The 15016-nt window shown below is 56.2% G+C and overlaps 1 protein-coding gene across 9 annotated transcripts in view; it reads left to right on the plus strand.

Moving 5' to 3' along the window:
* The window catches only part of SYT7 (synaptotagmin 7), a 61762-nt gene that overhangs the window by 39428 nt on the left and 7318 nt on the right, over nt 1–15016 (plus strand). For 5 of the 9 annotated variants that reach the window (XM_041773606.1, XM_041773609.1, XM_041773608.1 and 2 more), the window contains 2 exons: nt 6918–7053; nt 11435–11705. In XM_041773606.1, coding sequence (XP_041629540.1) covers nt 6918–7053; nt 11435–11705 — 407 coding nt within the window. Of the gene's footprint in view, nt 1–1920; nt 2044–6917; nt 7054–11434; nt 11706–15016 lie in introns of all 9 variants that reach the window. The other 4 variants (XM_041773601.1, XM_041773603.1, XM_041773602.1 and 1 more) reach the window with 1 other exon arrangement.

Genomic DNA, 15016 nt, shown 5'->3' on the forward strand with positions numbered 1-15016 from the left:
AAGGGCTTGTGAGGCCTCCTGGACCCCACCTCCTCTTGCTTGATGGTTATGACCCCCCCACACACACACACACACAATACCACAGACTCTCCTCTTGCCTCTCATTCTCACCCTTGCAGCTTGTATTGCAGGCAAGAATGACAAATTGGGAATGCAGAGGAGCCTTTTTTTTTTTCCGTTTTGTTTTTAAGGAGAGCAAAAGGAGTATCTGAAAAATGCATTAACCAGGGAAAAACATGTTGTTTCGTTGGGTTCTCCTTCCCCCAGCTCATCCTGCTCCCAAGCAGCCAAATGGAATTTTACCAACTCTGAAACAGTACTTCGGTGGGCAGAACAAAGAAAATGAGGATTTGTCCTGAGGGAAGGGGGACTTGTTTCCCAAAAGTTAGATGCCAGCAAGTGTCAGCATGGAGTAATGTGCCCAGGACCAAGATGCATGGCACAGAAGGCAGCCCAACCACTTAGCTTCCTCCCCTGCCCCAGCCCCCACTGCCATCTCCCATTTTTCCTGCTGCTCCCCACCTGCCCCAGGGGCCACTTCTCACCTGTTTGAGTTCCCTTTCTGACAACCTCTCTAGGAAATAACCACAGCCACCTCTTCCTGTCTAAACCTTGCCTTCCTCGACAGTGGATCAACCCACGATCCACCTCTCTGGAACAGTCTGTTGAGCTTACACCATCCTTCCCTTGGCCCTTCCTGAGACATGCTTTCCTGCCTCCCCCAAATGAGATACCGCTCTTGCTTTATTCGAATGAGATATCCAGCACCGGATGAGCTCCACAAAATACCCAGAAAATGCCTATGAATTCTGATGAATTTGAAGAGCAGCAGGTCACGTTTTTGTCCCTGGAAAATGCAGGGTGACCCCGCCATTGTTCTGGGGTTCTCTGAGAATGCCCCATATGGAAAACATCACATCATACCTTGACCTCTGGCCCCGGGCTGCTGCCAGTTCCTTGTCTGCCTGGACTGAGCCTCCCTCAAAGCAGGATGGCTCCAGCCTCTAACAGATCTCCCTCACTGCAGAAACAGGCTCCCTTGAGTCCTACCAGGATGCCTACAGACCTTGCCAGCTTCCTGCACTTTCTCTCTCTCCACCTTGGCTTTTTGGTGACTTCTGGACTGCTTCTCCAAGGAAAGGCCGCTGAACTGGACCCAAAAGCCTCAGTAGTTATTCCTGGGAACTCCAGAGAAGGCCCACTATGGCCATCACACCTGATATGCCAGAAGGGACTTCCATTCTCTACTGGGCTGTGTGTTCAGGGACCCCTCCTGGTGTCGGGCCATTTGGCTGACCATGTCCCAGAGATGTCGTTATGAGGGCCTTCCATAAGCACAGGGTGCAATGCCCATCGGATTTCCAAACTTTCTAAGAACCTCCCACCTGGGAGCCCTGCCTGCATATCCCAAAGCAAGATGGGAATGGAGGCCCTCCCTCTTCTCCCAGGGGCCCAGATGGCCAGAGCAAGTAGCCTCTGGTCTTTGTTCAGCTGGAGAGGTCTTTGTTCACCTTGGAAGTCTGCATGTCCCAGACCCTATGCTCCCCTCCCCCAGCCTGCCCCAAGTCTTCTTTGGCAGCATCCCGGGCACATGCCACTTTAGCGGGCCTCTGCCCAGCCCCTTCCCCAAATGCCTCCAGAGCATCTTGCTCTCTGGCCCCAAGGCAGGCTTTGGTCTCAGGCCATGGACACCTTCCCTCATTCCCTCTCTCCCTTCCTGCCTCCACCCGACTCTGCTCTACTACAACTGTTGACAGTGCTAAAGTGTGGTTTCTCTCCTGCAGGGCCAGTTTCTTACGCTTTTTTCTTATCTCTCTCTTTGTCTCTGTCTCTGTCTCTGTCTCTCTCTTTCCCCTCCCCGACCCCACTCGTGGGGCCTCCTCGTTTCCTCCCGGCTGGTGGGCTGCCCACCTCGGGCAGGGAAGGCAGGATGGTGGTGCTATCCTTGGTCTTAGGGCTTTCGGAACAGGATGACTTTGCCAATATCCCTGACCTGCAAAACCCAGGAACCCAGCAGAACCAGAACGCTCAGGGGGACAAGAGGTACGAGCACAGGCAAAGGCCTGCAGCGGCAGCGGCAGAGATGGAGGAGCAGAGAGGCTACTGGCCTTGACCAGCCCTGGCCCAGCTGCTGGATGAGGCGGTGGTGCCCTCAGCGATCCTGGAGCGGGAGGACAGCCCCCTCCCCAGCTGGTGCCCTCACACAGGCCACCCTGGGGTGTCCCATGGGTCCGAGGCCAGCGTGGCTGTCCTGGGACCATTCTGGATCAAGCCTGCTCCCCAGGCATGCTTGCCCTCGCCCGAGCAAGCCAGCCTTTCTGCCCCATCTCCCTGCTTGGCTCCCCCCCACCCACTGCTGCCCCTCATCTTTCATCTCTGCCCCACCCCCAACCCTGAAATCCCAGTTTCTCTGGTGGTTGGTGGGCGGGGGGATGCAGGGAAGGGGCACCAGCCTATTCTCCCTCATCCCTGCCACCCAACCTCCCTCTTGCCTGGAGGTCCCACAGGGGGGTAATAGCATACCCCACTGCTGGGGTACTGCATGGGTGTGGCTGGGCTGCTTGGCTGATTGCGGAGGAGCCCTGGTGGAGAGGGTCTGGGGCATAGGACAGGCCTGGTGACCAGAAAGAACCAAAAGGAAGCTCTGAGCCTGAGGTACCAGGAGGAGGGGATAGGGTAAGGGGCTGAGAGCAGCCAGCAAGTGCCAGTTAGGCTCCCAGTACCAAACAGTATCCCTGTTTGGTACTGGGAGCCCTGCTGCAGGTCCTCTGGAATCTCTTGTATGGCCACAGCACAGGCCAAGTAGAGGGCTGGGCATTTAGCCAAGACTTTGCCACCAGGAACTCAGGGAAGCATCTCCTGCCTGTCTCAGGGAGGGCATGGAGCACTCGTGGGGAAGGAGACAGGGAAAGGTCGGAGGGCTGGGAGCTCAGGCAGCATCGCAAAGGTGGGGTGATCCTGCACCTGGTTTGGCTGCCTCCCATCACCTGGCCTTGAGCTGGGTCAGCCACACACCTGTAGTCACAGAGGGAGGGTTCCTCCAAAGGCCTGCAAGAGAGCCTGTGGGCTGACAGCCAGGATGCTGACCTTCTAGCTCTGGTTGTGCCAGAGCCACGCTCTGCAGACTTGGGCGAGTCTCTGCCCCTCTCTGAGCCTCTGCTTCCTTGTCTGTTGTATGAAGGACTGAAGGGGGTGACCCCTTACAGCTTGGGCATGCTATGCTTCTAATGAGGGAAGAACCCCTCAGGCTGGGGTGCCTGTCAGATCCTGTGCACTGGGCAGGGATGCTGACATTCCCTGAGGCCCATAAGGCAGGAGGGGACTGTCCCAGGCTGCCACTAGGGGCCTGTGGATTACCAAAGGGTAGGCCAAGAGTTAGACAGCTGACTGCCTGTCCTGCCAGTGGCTTCTCTCATTTTCTTCCCATTCTAAGTTCATAGTTGCATGTCTATGATGGACACAGCCAGAAATCCCCAGAGGGTGGGAGGGAAGAGAGGGATGGGATCTTTCACTCAGTGGCACAGATGGTGTCAAACCCTGAGCCCACGTCCTGGGAAGCAGGAGGAACAGAGCCTGCCACCTCCAGCCCACCTGGCACCGTGGAGGTCCTGGACTGGGCCCGGGAAGACCACAGTGCCATGAGAGAGGGCCAGGGCCATGGGGGAGAGGCAGCAGGAGGGGGCTGGAGGCCTCTGGGAGTCTGCTGAGAACCCGAGCTCCTTGCCGGGGAAAGGTGTGAAGTGTGCAGGAGCAGACACAGGCTGGAAACGAGATTTCACGTCACCCATGTGTTCATTAGCTGGCTCCATTTCCACCCACAGCCTATTTTTACCTCTTTGCCATGTAGGTCTCCCTCCGTATTCTAACACGCCCATCCCTTCTGACCATTACATCAGCTGTCCCTGCCTTCCTGGGAAAGGTGGGTGTGGAGGTGGAGGCCTTGGGCCCTGCCCCCCCCCCCCGCCCCCATCCCCTCCCCCTGGCTTTCGGCTTTCAGGGTGGACACATGCCACTCCTACCTGGCCACATGCCACTCCTACCTGGCCCTTCTGTCTTGTGGCCTCTGGGGTGTTTCCTGGGCAACTGGGCCCTGTGAGGGTGTCCAGAACTGAGCGCTTCCTTCCTGGCACCCTCCCTAGCCCCAAGCGGCTCTGACACCATCCACCAGGCATCTGGCACCTTAGGGCTCCACTCCTCTGAACTCCTAGCTCTTTGGACCTTGGAATGGTAGGCTTGGGTCAGCTGTCCCCTTCTCTTAAGCTTCTGCCTCCAGACCCAGAGTCTGCCCCTTTACCCCAAACTCCTCCTTCCCATTCAGCTGACCCCTTGGCTGGATGCCTGGGGTGTGGGTGGGCCTTAGCTATCCTGGGGAGGTCTGTCAGCAGCAGATCCCTAGACAGGAAGGCCCCAGAAGGAGGAGCAGCCATTCCAATTCCCAGATAAGTGAGGGGGTGCATCTAGCAAGCATCATGGAGATGGGAAGGTTGGTCACTGCCTTGCTCCCAGGATCCTTGGTGGCCTGGAAGCCCCCCATCCCGGATCTCCCAGTCTCTGAGCCTCAGTGGGCCCCAGGATCAGAATGCATTTGCACTGGGGAGGGAGGGAGGAAGGAAGGAGGCCAGAACCAACCCTGGCTCCCGTGCCCTGCTGCCTTCACCCATCCTGCACTGCCTCCATCCCCATGTCATGCTCTCTGCCATCCCTTCCGTGGCTCCTTGGGATCCGAATGGTTTTCACCGTGGCCCCACCCTCACTCAAGTGGGGCGCGGGGCAGGGCAGGGACCTGGCCCCCCCATTACTCTCCTCACCCCCAAGCCACCATGTTTCCTCTGTCCTGGTGTGTGTTCCCTGCCTCCTCTCTGCCTCTCCTCTCGGCCGCCTCGCTCGTCTCCTTGTCCACCCTGCAGCCTTCTTCACTGGCCTCCGACTAACTTTTCTTGGCCTCTCTCCCCCTCTCCTTCTTCCCATCTGCTCCTCACAGGGATGTCCCTGGGCCAGCGACAGGCTCCTTCGCCTCTCCCTCTGCCTCTCTGTGCACTTGTCTCTCTGTCCCTCTCTGTCCTGTGACCTCCAGTAGCTTCAGTGGCGCTGACCATCTTCCCAGGCTGCTTTACAGCTGTGCCGATGCTGTGGTGTGGCCAAAATAACCGACTTTCTCATACCTTCAGCAGTCAATCTGGCGCTCTCCTCCTGTCCCACTCTATTTTTAACCTGACTTTACCTCTCTAGCTATTTCAGTGTCCTCTTCCTCCCCGTGCCTGTCTGCGTAAGCACGTGTCCGCGTGTGTGTCCCCGTGTGTGTGCGTGTGTTGCCATGGCCTCACCTCCGGGAGGGGACCCCCTGCTGGCCCCAGGCGGGGCGGAGTGTCTTGCGCTGTCAAGGCAGAGCTGAGTTATGGCAGGTGCGTGTGTGTCCAATTTTGAGGCCGTGTGTCCCTGAAACTGCTTGCTGCTCAGCCTGATTCAGTCTGTCCTGACTCACACGCACACCGCGGCATGACTGAGTCTCCCTGGATGTTTCCTCCCAGGATCTAAGTGTGCGCATCGCTGTGTGTGTGTGTCATTTCACTGCTCTGGTCGACCTGCCTTATTGCCATTTTCTCCCCAGTCCCTTGGGTGTCTGTCGGGCTTGTGTGCACTCGTGTGTGTGTGTGTGTGTGTGTGTGTGTGTGTGTGTGTCTGTGCGTCAGTGTGCATGCATGCACGGGCATGCTGTGCACACCTTGCTGTTGGGTCTTGGTATCTCCCCTCCAGGGCCTGGCATATTCTGTGCATGTCTGTCTGCTTGTCGTGGTCAACTGTGTGCCAGCAGCCTGTCCATACCAAGGGTGTTGTCCAGCCTGTGTGTGTCTCCGAGTCTGTGGCTCTGGTACTCTCAGAGCTGTTCTATGGTAGCTTGTCCTGAGCCCCGTGCTGCCAGTCTTCCCATATTTTCCTTGCTGCCTGCCCCACCTTTCCTTCTCATGAGATGTTCCAGCCTGGTCCCTGAGCAGGTTTTTAGTGCCCCTTTTCTGAGCCTTGGCTGGACAGAGCCTGGGCTCACCACCCAGCTGCTGGGCCAGAGAGCCCAGCTTCCCAAGAGCAGTATGGAGTCGGGGTGCACACAGGGCCTCGCATGGAATGGTCAGATACAGGGCTTCTCAGTGGTGCCCCATCTCTCCCACACATAGTCCTCAGAACAGGAGGCCAGTGGGGACTGGGGAGCAAGAGGGTGTAGGTTCACCCTACCCAACAGGTGGCTGTTTGAATTAGTTTTGGTTGAACAAAACTAAAAAATTCTATTCTTAGTCGCACTGGCCACTTCAAATGCTCAGTAGCCACATATGAACAGTGCAGATAATAGAACCCTGCTGTCATTGTAGAAAGTTCCACTGGCCAGTGTGTGGACAGTGGTCCTGACCTCACCTAGTCTGTCTCGTGTCTGAAGGGCATGTGTTCTCAGCCTGAACAAACACAGGTGGGGCCTCTGGGAGATAACACTCTGGGTGTGTTTGCAGAGGGTCATGACGCAGGGGGTGACCTGGACATGCCACCTTGGGGGCCTCCCCTGCCAGGTTGGAGCAAGCAGGGATGGCAGGGGGCCTCTGGGAAGGGGGCCATGCTCAGAGACCAACATTCAGGCAGTGACTGGATGGTGGGGGATTTTCTGGGGAACCGGAACAGTGGGAATACCCACCAGAACAGCACTCACAGGGGCAGTCTAGCTGCATCATGCTCAGGTGAGGCAGATGGGCCCTGAGCACTGGTTTATGGGAAAATCAGGCTTCCCTGTGGACGAGAGCATAGCTCCTGCTGGCCTGCAGGAAGGAGATGGTGGCTGCGTGGGTCTCAGACGAGGTGCTACCGCCACCCCGGCAAAGGTGCCCAACCCAGCCCACCTGCTGACCTGTGCTCATTCAGATTCCCCCCACCTCCAGGTTACCTGCAGGAGGGAAAGCAGTGAACACAGCTCCAGTGCCAGGCCAGACACCCCATGATGAGTCTGACCGCCGGACCGAGCCACGCTCCTCCGTCTCGGATCTTGTCAACTCCCTCACCAGTGAGATGCTCATGGTGAGAAGGGCAGGATGCCGGGGCACCAGGCAGGAGCTGGACTGGGAGGCCGGGGCCGGGGAGGGACGTGTGTGAAAATTGGTGACAGCATGCGAGTTGCCTGCTCAGGAAAGGGAACCAGCATGGTGACTGAGCAAGCGAGGCTTGGGTTCTTTTCTCAGCCTTTCCCCCAGAACAGGCTCTCTGTGCCTCAGTTTCCTCATTTGTTAAGTGAGAAGAAGAATGCCCAACTTCCTCCAGTTTCTTTCTGGGTCTTTGAGTTGGGGATCCAAGTAAACCGATTCGTAGAAGGTATTTTTATGAACGTAGGAGGAAAGGCTTGGGGCTGAGTGTGTCCCCTCTCTTGGAGTGGTTTCCCCCTGAGTGGAGATCAGAGGTGGAGCTCCCAGTGGAGCGGGTCTCAGAGCTCCCTCCAGGGACCTCCCTCAATTCCCGTTGCTGGGGTCCAGCGGGGCCCAAAAATAACAGGAGAGTAGGAACCCCCCAGGTCCTGATTCCTGGCGGGGGTGGGGAGAGTGGGGAACCACTGTGCTGAGCGTCTTCTGTGCACACCCCACTCCCTCACCCCCAGGCTCCCAGCCCTACAGTTCTGGGGTGTTTTCACCAAAGCAGAGGTTGAGGCTTCGCATTGCACCCTCTGGTGGCAGCCATGAGTCCCAGCCGTTTGCCTCACCTGTGCTGGCCAAAGAGCCCAAGGAGGGCCAGGGCCCCAAGGTGGAGACATTGTGATGGGGCAGCCGGAGGTTTGTAGGGTGTAGTCAAAGGTTTGCCAGCTCAGAAGTCCCAAGGAGGGTTAGGGCATGAGCTTGAGAACCTGGTGCCTGCTGTGTTCTTACTGGACATAACCTGGGACAAGTCCCCTCCCCAATCCCTCCTGTAGAGAGAGGGAAGCAAGTTTGTGGCTCTCAAGCCCTTGCCAGTCCAGGGTTCCCTTGCTCAGACCCTGGCATTGCAGCTGCCACGCTCCTTGGGGCCCCAGCGCCCTAGGCCCTACCCTTCTGCTGTTTAGGGTTCCAGCCAGCCCCAACCATCATCCCCACTGCCCCTTTCTAGCCAGCACTTTCAAATTGTAATAAGCACACAAATCACTGGGAGGTCATTAAAATGTAGATTCCCATGGGGTGCCTGGCTGTTTCAGCTGGAAGAGCCTGCAGTTCCAGATCTTGGGATCATGAGTTCGAGCCCCATGCTGAGTGTAGAGATGACTTGGATACATAAAACTTTTTTAAAAATGCAGATTCCCAGTCAGCAGGACTGAGTGGGCCCTAGGATATGCATCTCTCTCGGATCCAGATTAGGGCATCAGATTCTCCTGTTCCAGATCTGGTCCCCCTTGGGCCTCACCCACCAGGCCCACCATAGGCCCCCATGAACCTGGCCCTCTTCTGTCCTCTGGGAGGTGGGCCCTGCCATACTGTCCTCTGGATGGGCCATGCCACAGCCTATGCTGCCTCCCTGCCCATCCTTTTAATTGTTTACAGCTTCCTAGTGGTTGGGTTCCAGACAGGAACAGCCCACTCCCAGTCATCTTGGCTGCTGCACTGCCCCCAGGGAGGAACTGACAGCCTCAGACAGAGGAAGGGAGCATAGGCCCCAGGGCCCACTTGTGGGCTCAGGGCTCAGCGGCTGCTCAGAATTGGGCAGGTGAGGTCTCATTGCCCAGCCCTAGACCAGAGCTGGGTCATTGTCATTCATAGTGATGAGGAAGACAGCAGCCCCCAGGCCATCAGAAGCTGGGGGTCAGGAGCCAGGCACCCCACATAGCTGTCCAGAAGAAGGGACTGAGGGAACGGGATCAAGAGGGGAGGCCAAGTTTCACCCTTATCCGGTCACCCCAGCCCTGGCATGCTTTTGGATGCTTGCTTCTACTGGATCAGGGGCTCAGGTGACACCTCCCCTGGGGCCCCAGTAGGGGTGGCTGTAGGGATGACCATCTGGTTGCCATGGAAACAGCTCCTCAAGCTGCCCCAGCTCCTTAATTAGGACTTGGGACTATGGTTTGGGAAAGCTGGGAACAGGTACAGAGCCAGGCCCAGCTTGGGCCTCCACCCCGCAGACTACCCTGTTTGGGAACCGAGAGCCAAGTGACCAGAGGGACCTCAGATGGGGCTGGGGTCACCTGGGCTTCAGTCACCAGGGACTCCACCCAAACTATACAAGGAACAGGAGGGGCAATTGGTCTTTGCTGCCACTGCCTACTCATGCATGCCCCAGGCTCCGGGTTCCAGAGCCAGCAGTGGCAGGGGCCAGACCACAGAGCAGGATGTGAGCGCACTTAATCGTCCCCGGAACCCCACAAGATGTATATTATGATCCCATTCTGTAGGTGCAGAATCTGAGATGCACAGGGAGTGACGCTGGTTCCAACAGCAGGCAGGAGCACAGGGTGGCGGTGGGGTGGGGGATACTGTACCTGGGAAGGGAAGCCACATTTTCTGTGGGCCAGGAGGGGAGCCTGCAGGGTTGCCTGGATCTGGCAACTGGGTAGGAGCTGGAGGGATCCTCTTCTACTGTGAGGAAGAGCAGGGGAGGCTGCTCAGCCCTCCTTCCAGCTCCAGGCAGGACCAGCATGTGGCTGATGAAGCCCCAGTTGCTGATTTCAGTGTCAGAGTGAGGGGAGCTGGAAGGGCACCCGTGATGGCTGGGCACTGACCTGGCTTTGAGTTTCAACTTATTGTACACTCATGGGTGACTTGAGGCAAGTGAATCACCTCTGTGTGCTCAAAACCCAGCTGGTACGGGCTAGTGCCTGCCTCACGCAGATGGCAGAGAGGCAGTAAATGAGTGCAAAACACAGGGCACAGGTTGAGGCCAGACATGGTCATTGCTGTTCTTAGCATGATTTGAATCTTCTCACCTGGGGCAGGTGAGTTCTCCCTGTCTTGAGGTGGTGGGGGGGAGGAGTCTCCAAATTGCCCTGGGGCATGAGTCTTCTGTGGTAGAAAGTGGGCTTTCAGGTCAGAGAGGGTCCATAATGCTGTGCAATCTTGGCTGTGTGACTTAACCTCTCTGAGATGGTCTCCTCAGCTAGGGAGTGGTGATAACCGCCTCGCCCTGCTTGTTGTCAGGATTCAGTAAGAAGGTGATGTAAGAGTCTTCCGCCATGGTAGGTGCACACTATGTCTATTCTTATTATCTGTATTATTTAGTATTTCAGAGCCTGGGGCTGCTCCCTAGGACGAAGGAGGCACAGGGGAGGCTCCTGTAGGGAAAGTGGGGAGGGAAAATGGGCCAGCAGTTTCCTACTAAATGTGGTACCATGAGTTCCAACTCTGGTTCCCATCCAGTCACCTGGGGAGCTTTCAGAGAGAGAGATGCCTGGGCCACTTGGACCCATGGTTCTGGGATGGGACCTGGGCTGCTGGGAGACTTCTGCAGGTATTCCCTTGAGCAGCCACGGCTGAGATGTGGCTGGGAGACCCTCCCCCAAATTAACTCCCTTCAGAGTTTCATCATTGGCTTGGGAAGGTGATGACTCTGCCTCCCTCCTTGCCTATGTCCTATTGTCCTGTCCCTTGCTGGGCTGGCCCTAGAGCCTGCTCCTGGGAGTTGGGGACTGAATGCCGGCAGATCCCTTCCTCCTCATGGCCCTCAGCCCCCCCCCCCCCCCCCTGCCTCCTAGGAGTGAGCTGAGATGCTCTGTAAACCACTGTGCTGGCCTAGCCCTCTCCAGCCCCAACAAATCAGGCTCTCTGAGGACGGGGCCTGGACACCTGTACTTTTAGCACTCCTACGAGAATTTATGCCTCACACAAATTAGACGTTGCTCCTGAAAACTCGCCTTTCTCATTTTGTAAATCACATCATCCTTGGAACCCTGGAGAGTCACTTTCCAAAGAAATATCTCGGTAAACTCTTTTGAGATGTGAACAACCTCCCTCATCTGTTCTGTAGCCCAGGTTCTGTGCTGGTGCATTTCACAGCGGGCCCTGGCTTGGCTGTGAAGGGTGGAGAGCAGGAGGGGGAGCTCGGGACCCAGGGGACACCAAGACAGATGTGTGGGTGGGGTTGGGGAGGAGAGTGGGGAGCCAAAACCTGAGCTGGAGCTTGGGTCAGGGGTCAGGGCCAGTGGGCCGAACCAGAGCTTCTAGGGGAGGCTGGGGAGTGGGGTGCACACTGCTCTCAGGTTCCTGGTAGGGGGACAGGGGCTGTTCTGGCTCTGCCCCTCCTGTGTGACCTGACCACCCTCGCCCAGATGTGAATATGACAGAGATGGGCCACCACCAGCCCCACGTTGTGAGCAGAGGGAGAAGAGCAAGCCCCTAGCAGCAGGACTTGGCTCCAAGCACAGGGAGGCTTCCTCAGTGTGGTTGGGCTGTGGTGGGGGCCTGGGGGAAGGAGAATCCTCCCCAACCCTGCTGCCCTCTCCCCCCACCTCCAGCTCTCCCCAGGCTCTGAAGAGGATGAGGCCCACGAGGGCTGCAGCCGGGAGAACCTGGGCCGGATCCAGTTCAGTGTCGGCTACAACTTCCAAGAGTCCACCCTCACCGTGAAGATCATGAAGGCCCAGGAACTGCCAGCCAAGGACTTCAGTGGCACCAGCGACCCCTTTGTCAAGATCTACCTTCTGCCAGACAAGAAGCACAAGCTGGAGACCAAGGTGAAGCGGAAGAACCTGAACCCCCACTGGAATGAGACTTTCCTCTTTGAAGGTGAGGCCGCTGCTGCCCTGCCCCCACCCAAAGTCCCCTCTTCCCCTGCACCAGGCCCTGTCCAGAGGCACATACACCAATGCGCTCCTGGAAGCACACATGGACACACACACAGGCCTGCTGGTACTCACCCTGCTGGTGTCTCAGACCAGTTAACCTGATGCATTTTTTTAAAGGAATTCATCATCCCCGTTATTTTATTTATTTTTAAAGATTTTATTTATTTATTAGTGAGAAACAAAGAGAGGTAGAAACACAGGCAAAGGGAGAAGCAGGCTCCATGCAGGGAGCCTGACGTGGGACTCGATCCCGGGTCTCCAGAATCAGGCCCTGGGCCGAAGGTGGCACTAAACCCCTGAGCCACCCAGGCTGCATTTTATGTGTAGCTGGGATCAGGTATGACAGCCAGAGGCTGAGGAGCACAGCTAGGCCACTATCTGGAGTTCCTGCCCAGACATGGAACTCATCCTGAGGAGGGCAGGCAGGAAGGGAGTCGTCCTCAGGACCCACAAGTGGAGAACCAGGAGCATAGCGTAGTGGCTGAGACATGGGCTATGGCCCAGGCTGTCTGTTTGAAACACAGCTCTGCCACTTATTTCCTGGCTGTGTGACCAGGGCAAGTTCCCGAACTTCTCTGTGCTGTGCTCTCTTCATCTATAAAACAAAGATAGAGGGACACCTGGTTGGCCCAGTGATTTAGTGTCTGCCTTCTGCTCAGGGCGTGATCCCGAGGTCCTGGGATTGAGTCCTGCATTGGGTTCCCCATAGGAAGCCTGCTTCTCCCTCTGACTGTGTCTCTGCCTCTCTCTCTGTGTGTGTCTCTCATGAATAAATAAATAAAATATTTTTTTTAAAAAAGCAAAGATAGCAATAGCAAGGATGAAACAAATCAGGAAATTATGAAAGGACTTATAATACCTGGAAAACCCTTTATACCAGTTTGTTAAAGAAACTGTCTGTTCCCCTGCTCTGAGCCCTCCCCACCCTACCCTGCATACTGCTCTCCCCGCCCACATCCAGACACACAGGAATAACAGCTCTGAACATGTGTCTGGCTCCTAGAGGCCACTGAGACAAATGTCCTTCCTCTCTCCTGCAGACCCCTTCTGAAGGCCACCTTTATCTCTTATCTCTGAGGATCCAAGGTAACCAGGAAGCTGGGCTGTGTTCAGGGAGTGATTTCTGTTCCAGGCCTTTTTGGTGCCTGGACTCCACTTAGAGAAGCTGTTATCCTTTTGAGACACGGTCAGCCAATGAGAATAAACCCTACCACTCCAACTGCTAGGTGCCCCTTGGCCCTCTAGAATTTTCAGTGTGTGTCCCAGGGAATCTTCCCCACCTGGTGTCCCAACCACTTGGCACCCCACCCCTTCTGCAAGATGACAACCAGCTCACCTCAGCTGAATCATTGAGGGTGAGCTAGTGGGTGCTTGTGTGTTTGCAGACCCTTGTCTTCCCCAAGTCAGTGTGGGGGCCAGATTAGAGATGAGACAAATCAGTGAAAGGCTCAGCTGTCTAGAGATGGATGAATGAGGCCAGCTGGTGGGGTGAGATTTGCAGGCAGAACTTCGATTCCCTGGTCTCTTCTGCAGACATTTATCTAGCACCGACGGTGGGCTGGGCACTATCCTGGGTACTGGGGGTGCAAAAGAGAACAAGAGCCATTTGTCCCTCAGGGTGTTCCTGATCTAATGGAGGACATAGGTGTCTAGATAATTGAGCCATATGCTGCATGGCTGATGCTGTGGGCATCTACTAGACGCTCCCCTTGATGGTGCTGGAAAACATTTCCCAGAATAGGGGCCATTCAGGATGGGTTCTGATGGATGAATAGGCATTTGCCAAATAAGAGACTCCTCTGCTGTTGAAGAGAGCTGACTCAGGTGTGGGGACCTCTTGGAGCCTCTAACATTTCTAGAACCATTTCACCTGAATCGATGCTAAAGGTCCCCTGGGAAGGTCCCCAGGGGAATCCAAGATGAGCCAGATGTAGCCCCCTTCGGTATGAGGAGGAAACCCTGAAGGAATTCAGGGGCTAGGGAACATAAGACTTCCTCTTCCAGCACACCAGTTCCTATCAGAGACAGTTCTGCTTCTAACATCTGGCTGGAAGTGCTAGAACCCTCCAGAGCTCTTCCTCTCCCTCCATCTTCTCCACCAGCTGGGCTAAGGTGTCAGGTATCCTCTCTTCTTCTTGCTCACACCATGGTTCAGGATCTCACCACTTCAGGTCTCTAGGCTGACCTGCACCCCCTGCATTGCCCAGGCTGGCCCCTCCTCTGACCAAGCCTCCCCAGGCCCGATGACTCTGGCTTCAGCCCTTCCTCAGCCTCCCTCCCCTGGCTGCCTGTGTGGCCTCCTCACCCCCCACCCCTCCCCCACACTCCTGCTGCTCCATCAGGCCATTTGGCTGCTATTTATTTATCCTTTCAAGTATTGATTCATTTAAACAAATATTTATCGAGTGCCTACTACGTGCCAGAAACAGTGTTGGACACTAGGATCCTGTGGCTAAGGACAGAGATGCCTTCCTGGAAATCCTAGCCTGGTGGGAATCAGATTCAAGGAAACAGATGAGTGTATTACAGCCCACAGTGTGGGGTGTGAAAAGAAAGTGCTGGAATCGAGAACAGGGGACCTGATGCCATTTGGGACATCAGGAAGGAAAGCTGAGACCTGTTTAGGCCAGGGCAGGTGGTGGAGGGACCTCCAGACAGGAGCTGGTGCTTGAAAGCTGGTAAGGAAGCTGGTGTGGCCGGAGCCCACCGTTGAGCCAAGAGTGCTCATGGGAGGGGCAGGAAAGTATGTCAAGCCACGTTGTACAGAAGGACTCGGAGCCAAAGCAGGGCACATGGCTTTTACTCTAAGTGCCCTGGGAGCCACCGAAAGGCTTTAAGCGGGAGAGTGTCGTGATGGGATTTCTATTTTTAAGGGATTGCTCTGCTATGTTGACAATGGATGGTAGGAGAAAGTGCGCAGGCAGGGAGGGTGGTTTGGAAACTCTTGTGACTATCTAGGCAAAATGCTCCAGCAGCTTAGATGAGGGGGTGGTAGTGGAGAAGGGGGCAGCTTCAGGATTTGTTGAGGAACGATGAAGGACAGGCTAATGTACCAGAAGGGGAAGCGTGGAATCTCGGGACCTACGTCCACTTGCCTCCGCCTGAGTCCTCCTAGGGCTTGCTTTCTGGCAGTCGTGGCCATCTCAGATAGGGCCACTTGCCCAGGCTTGTCCCTGGATGATTGGCAGGGGCAGGGCTGCCCAGGGAGAGAGGGGCCACTGCCCTGGCCACCAAGACAGACATGTGACAAAC

This window comes from Vulpes lagopus, chromosome 11 (genome assembly GCF_018345385.1).
Source record: "Vulpes lagopus strain Blue_001 chromosome 11, ASM1834538v1, whole genome shotgun sequence".
Taxonomy (NCBI): Eukaryota; Metazoa; Chordata; class Mammalia; order Carnivora; family Canidae; genus Vulpes; species Vulpes lagopus.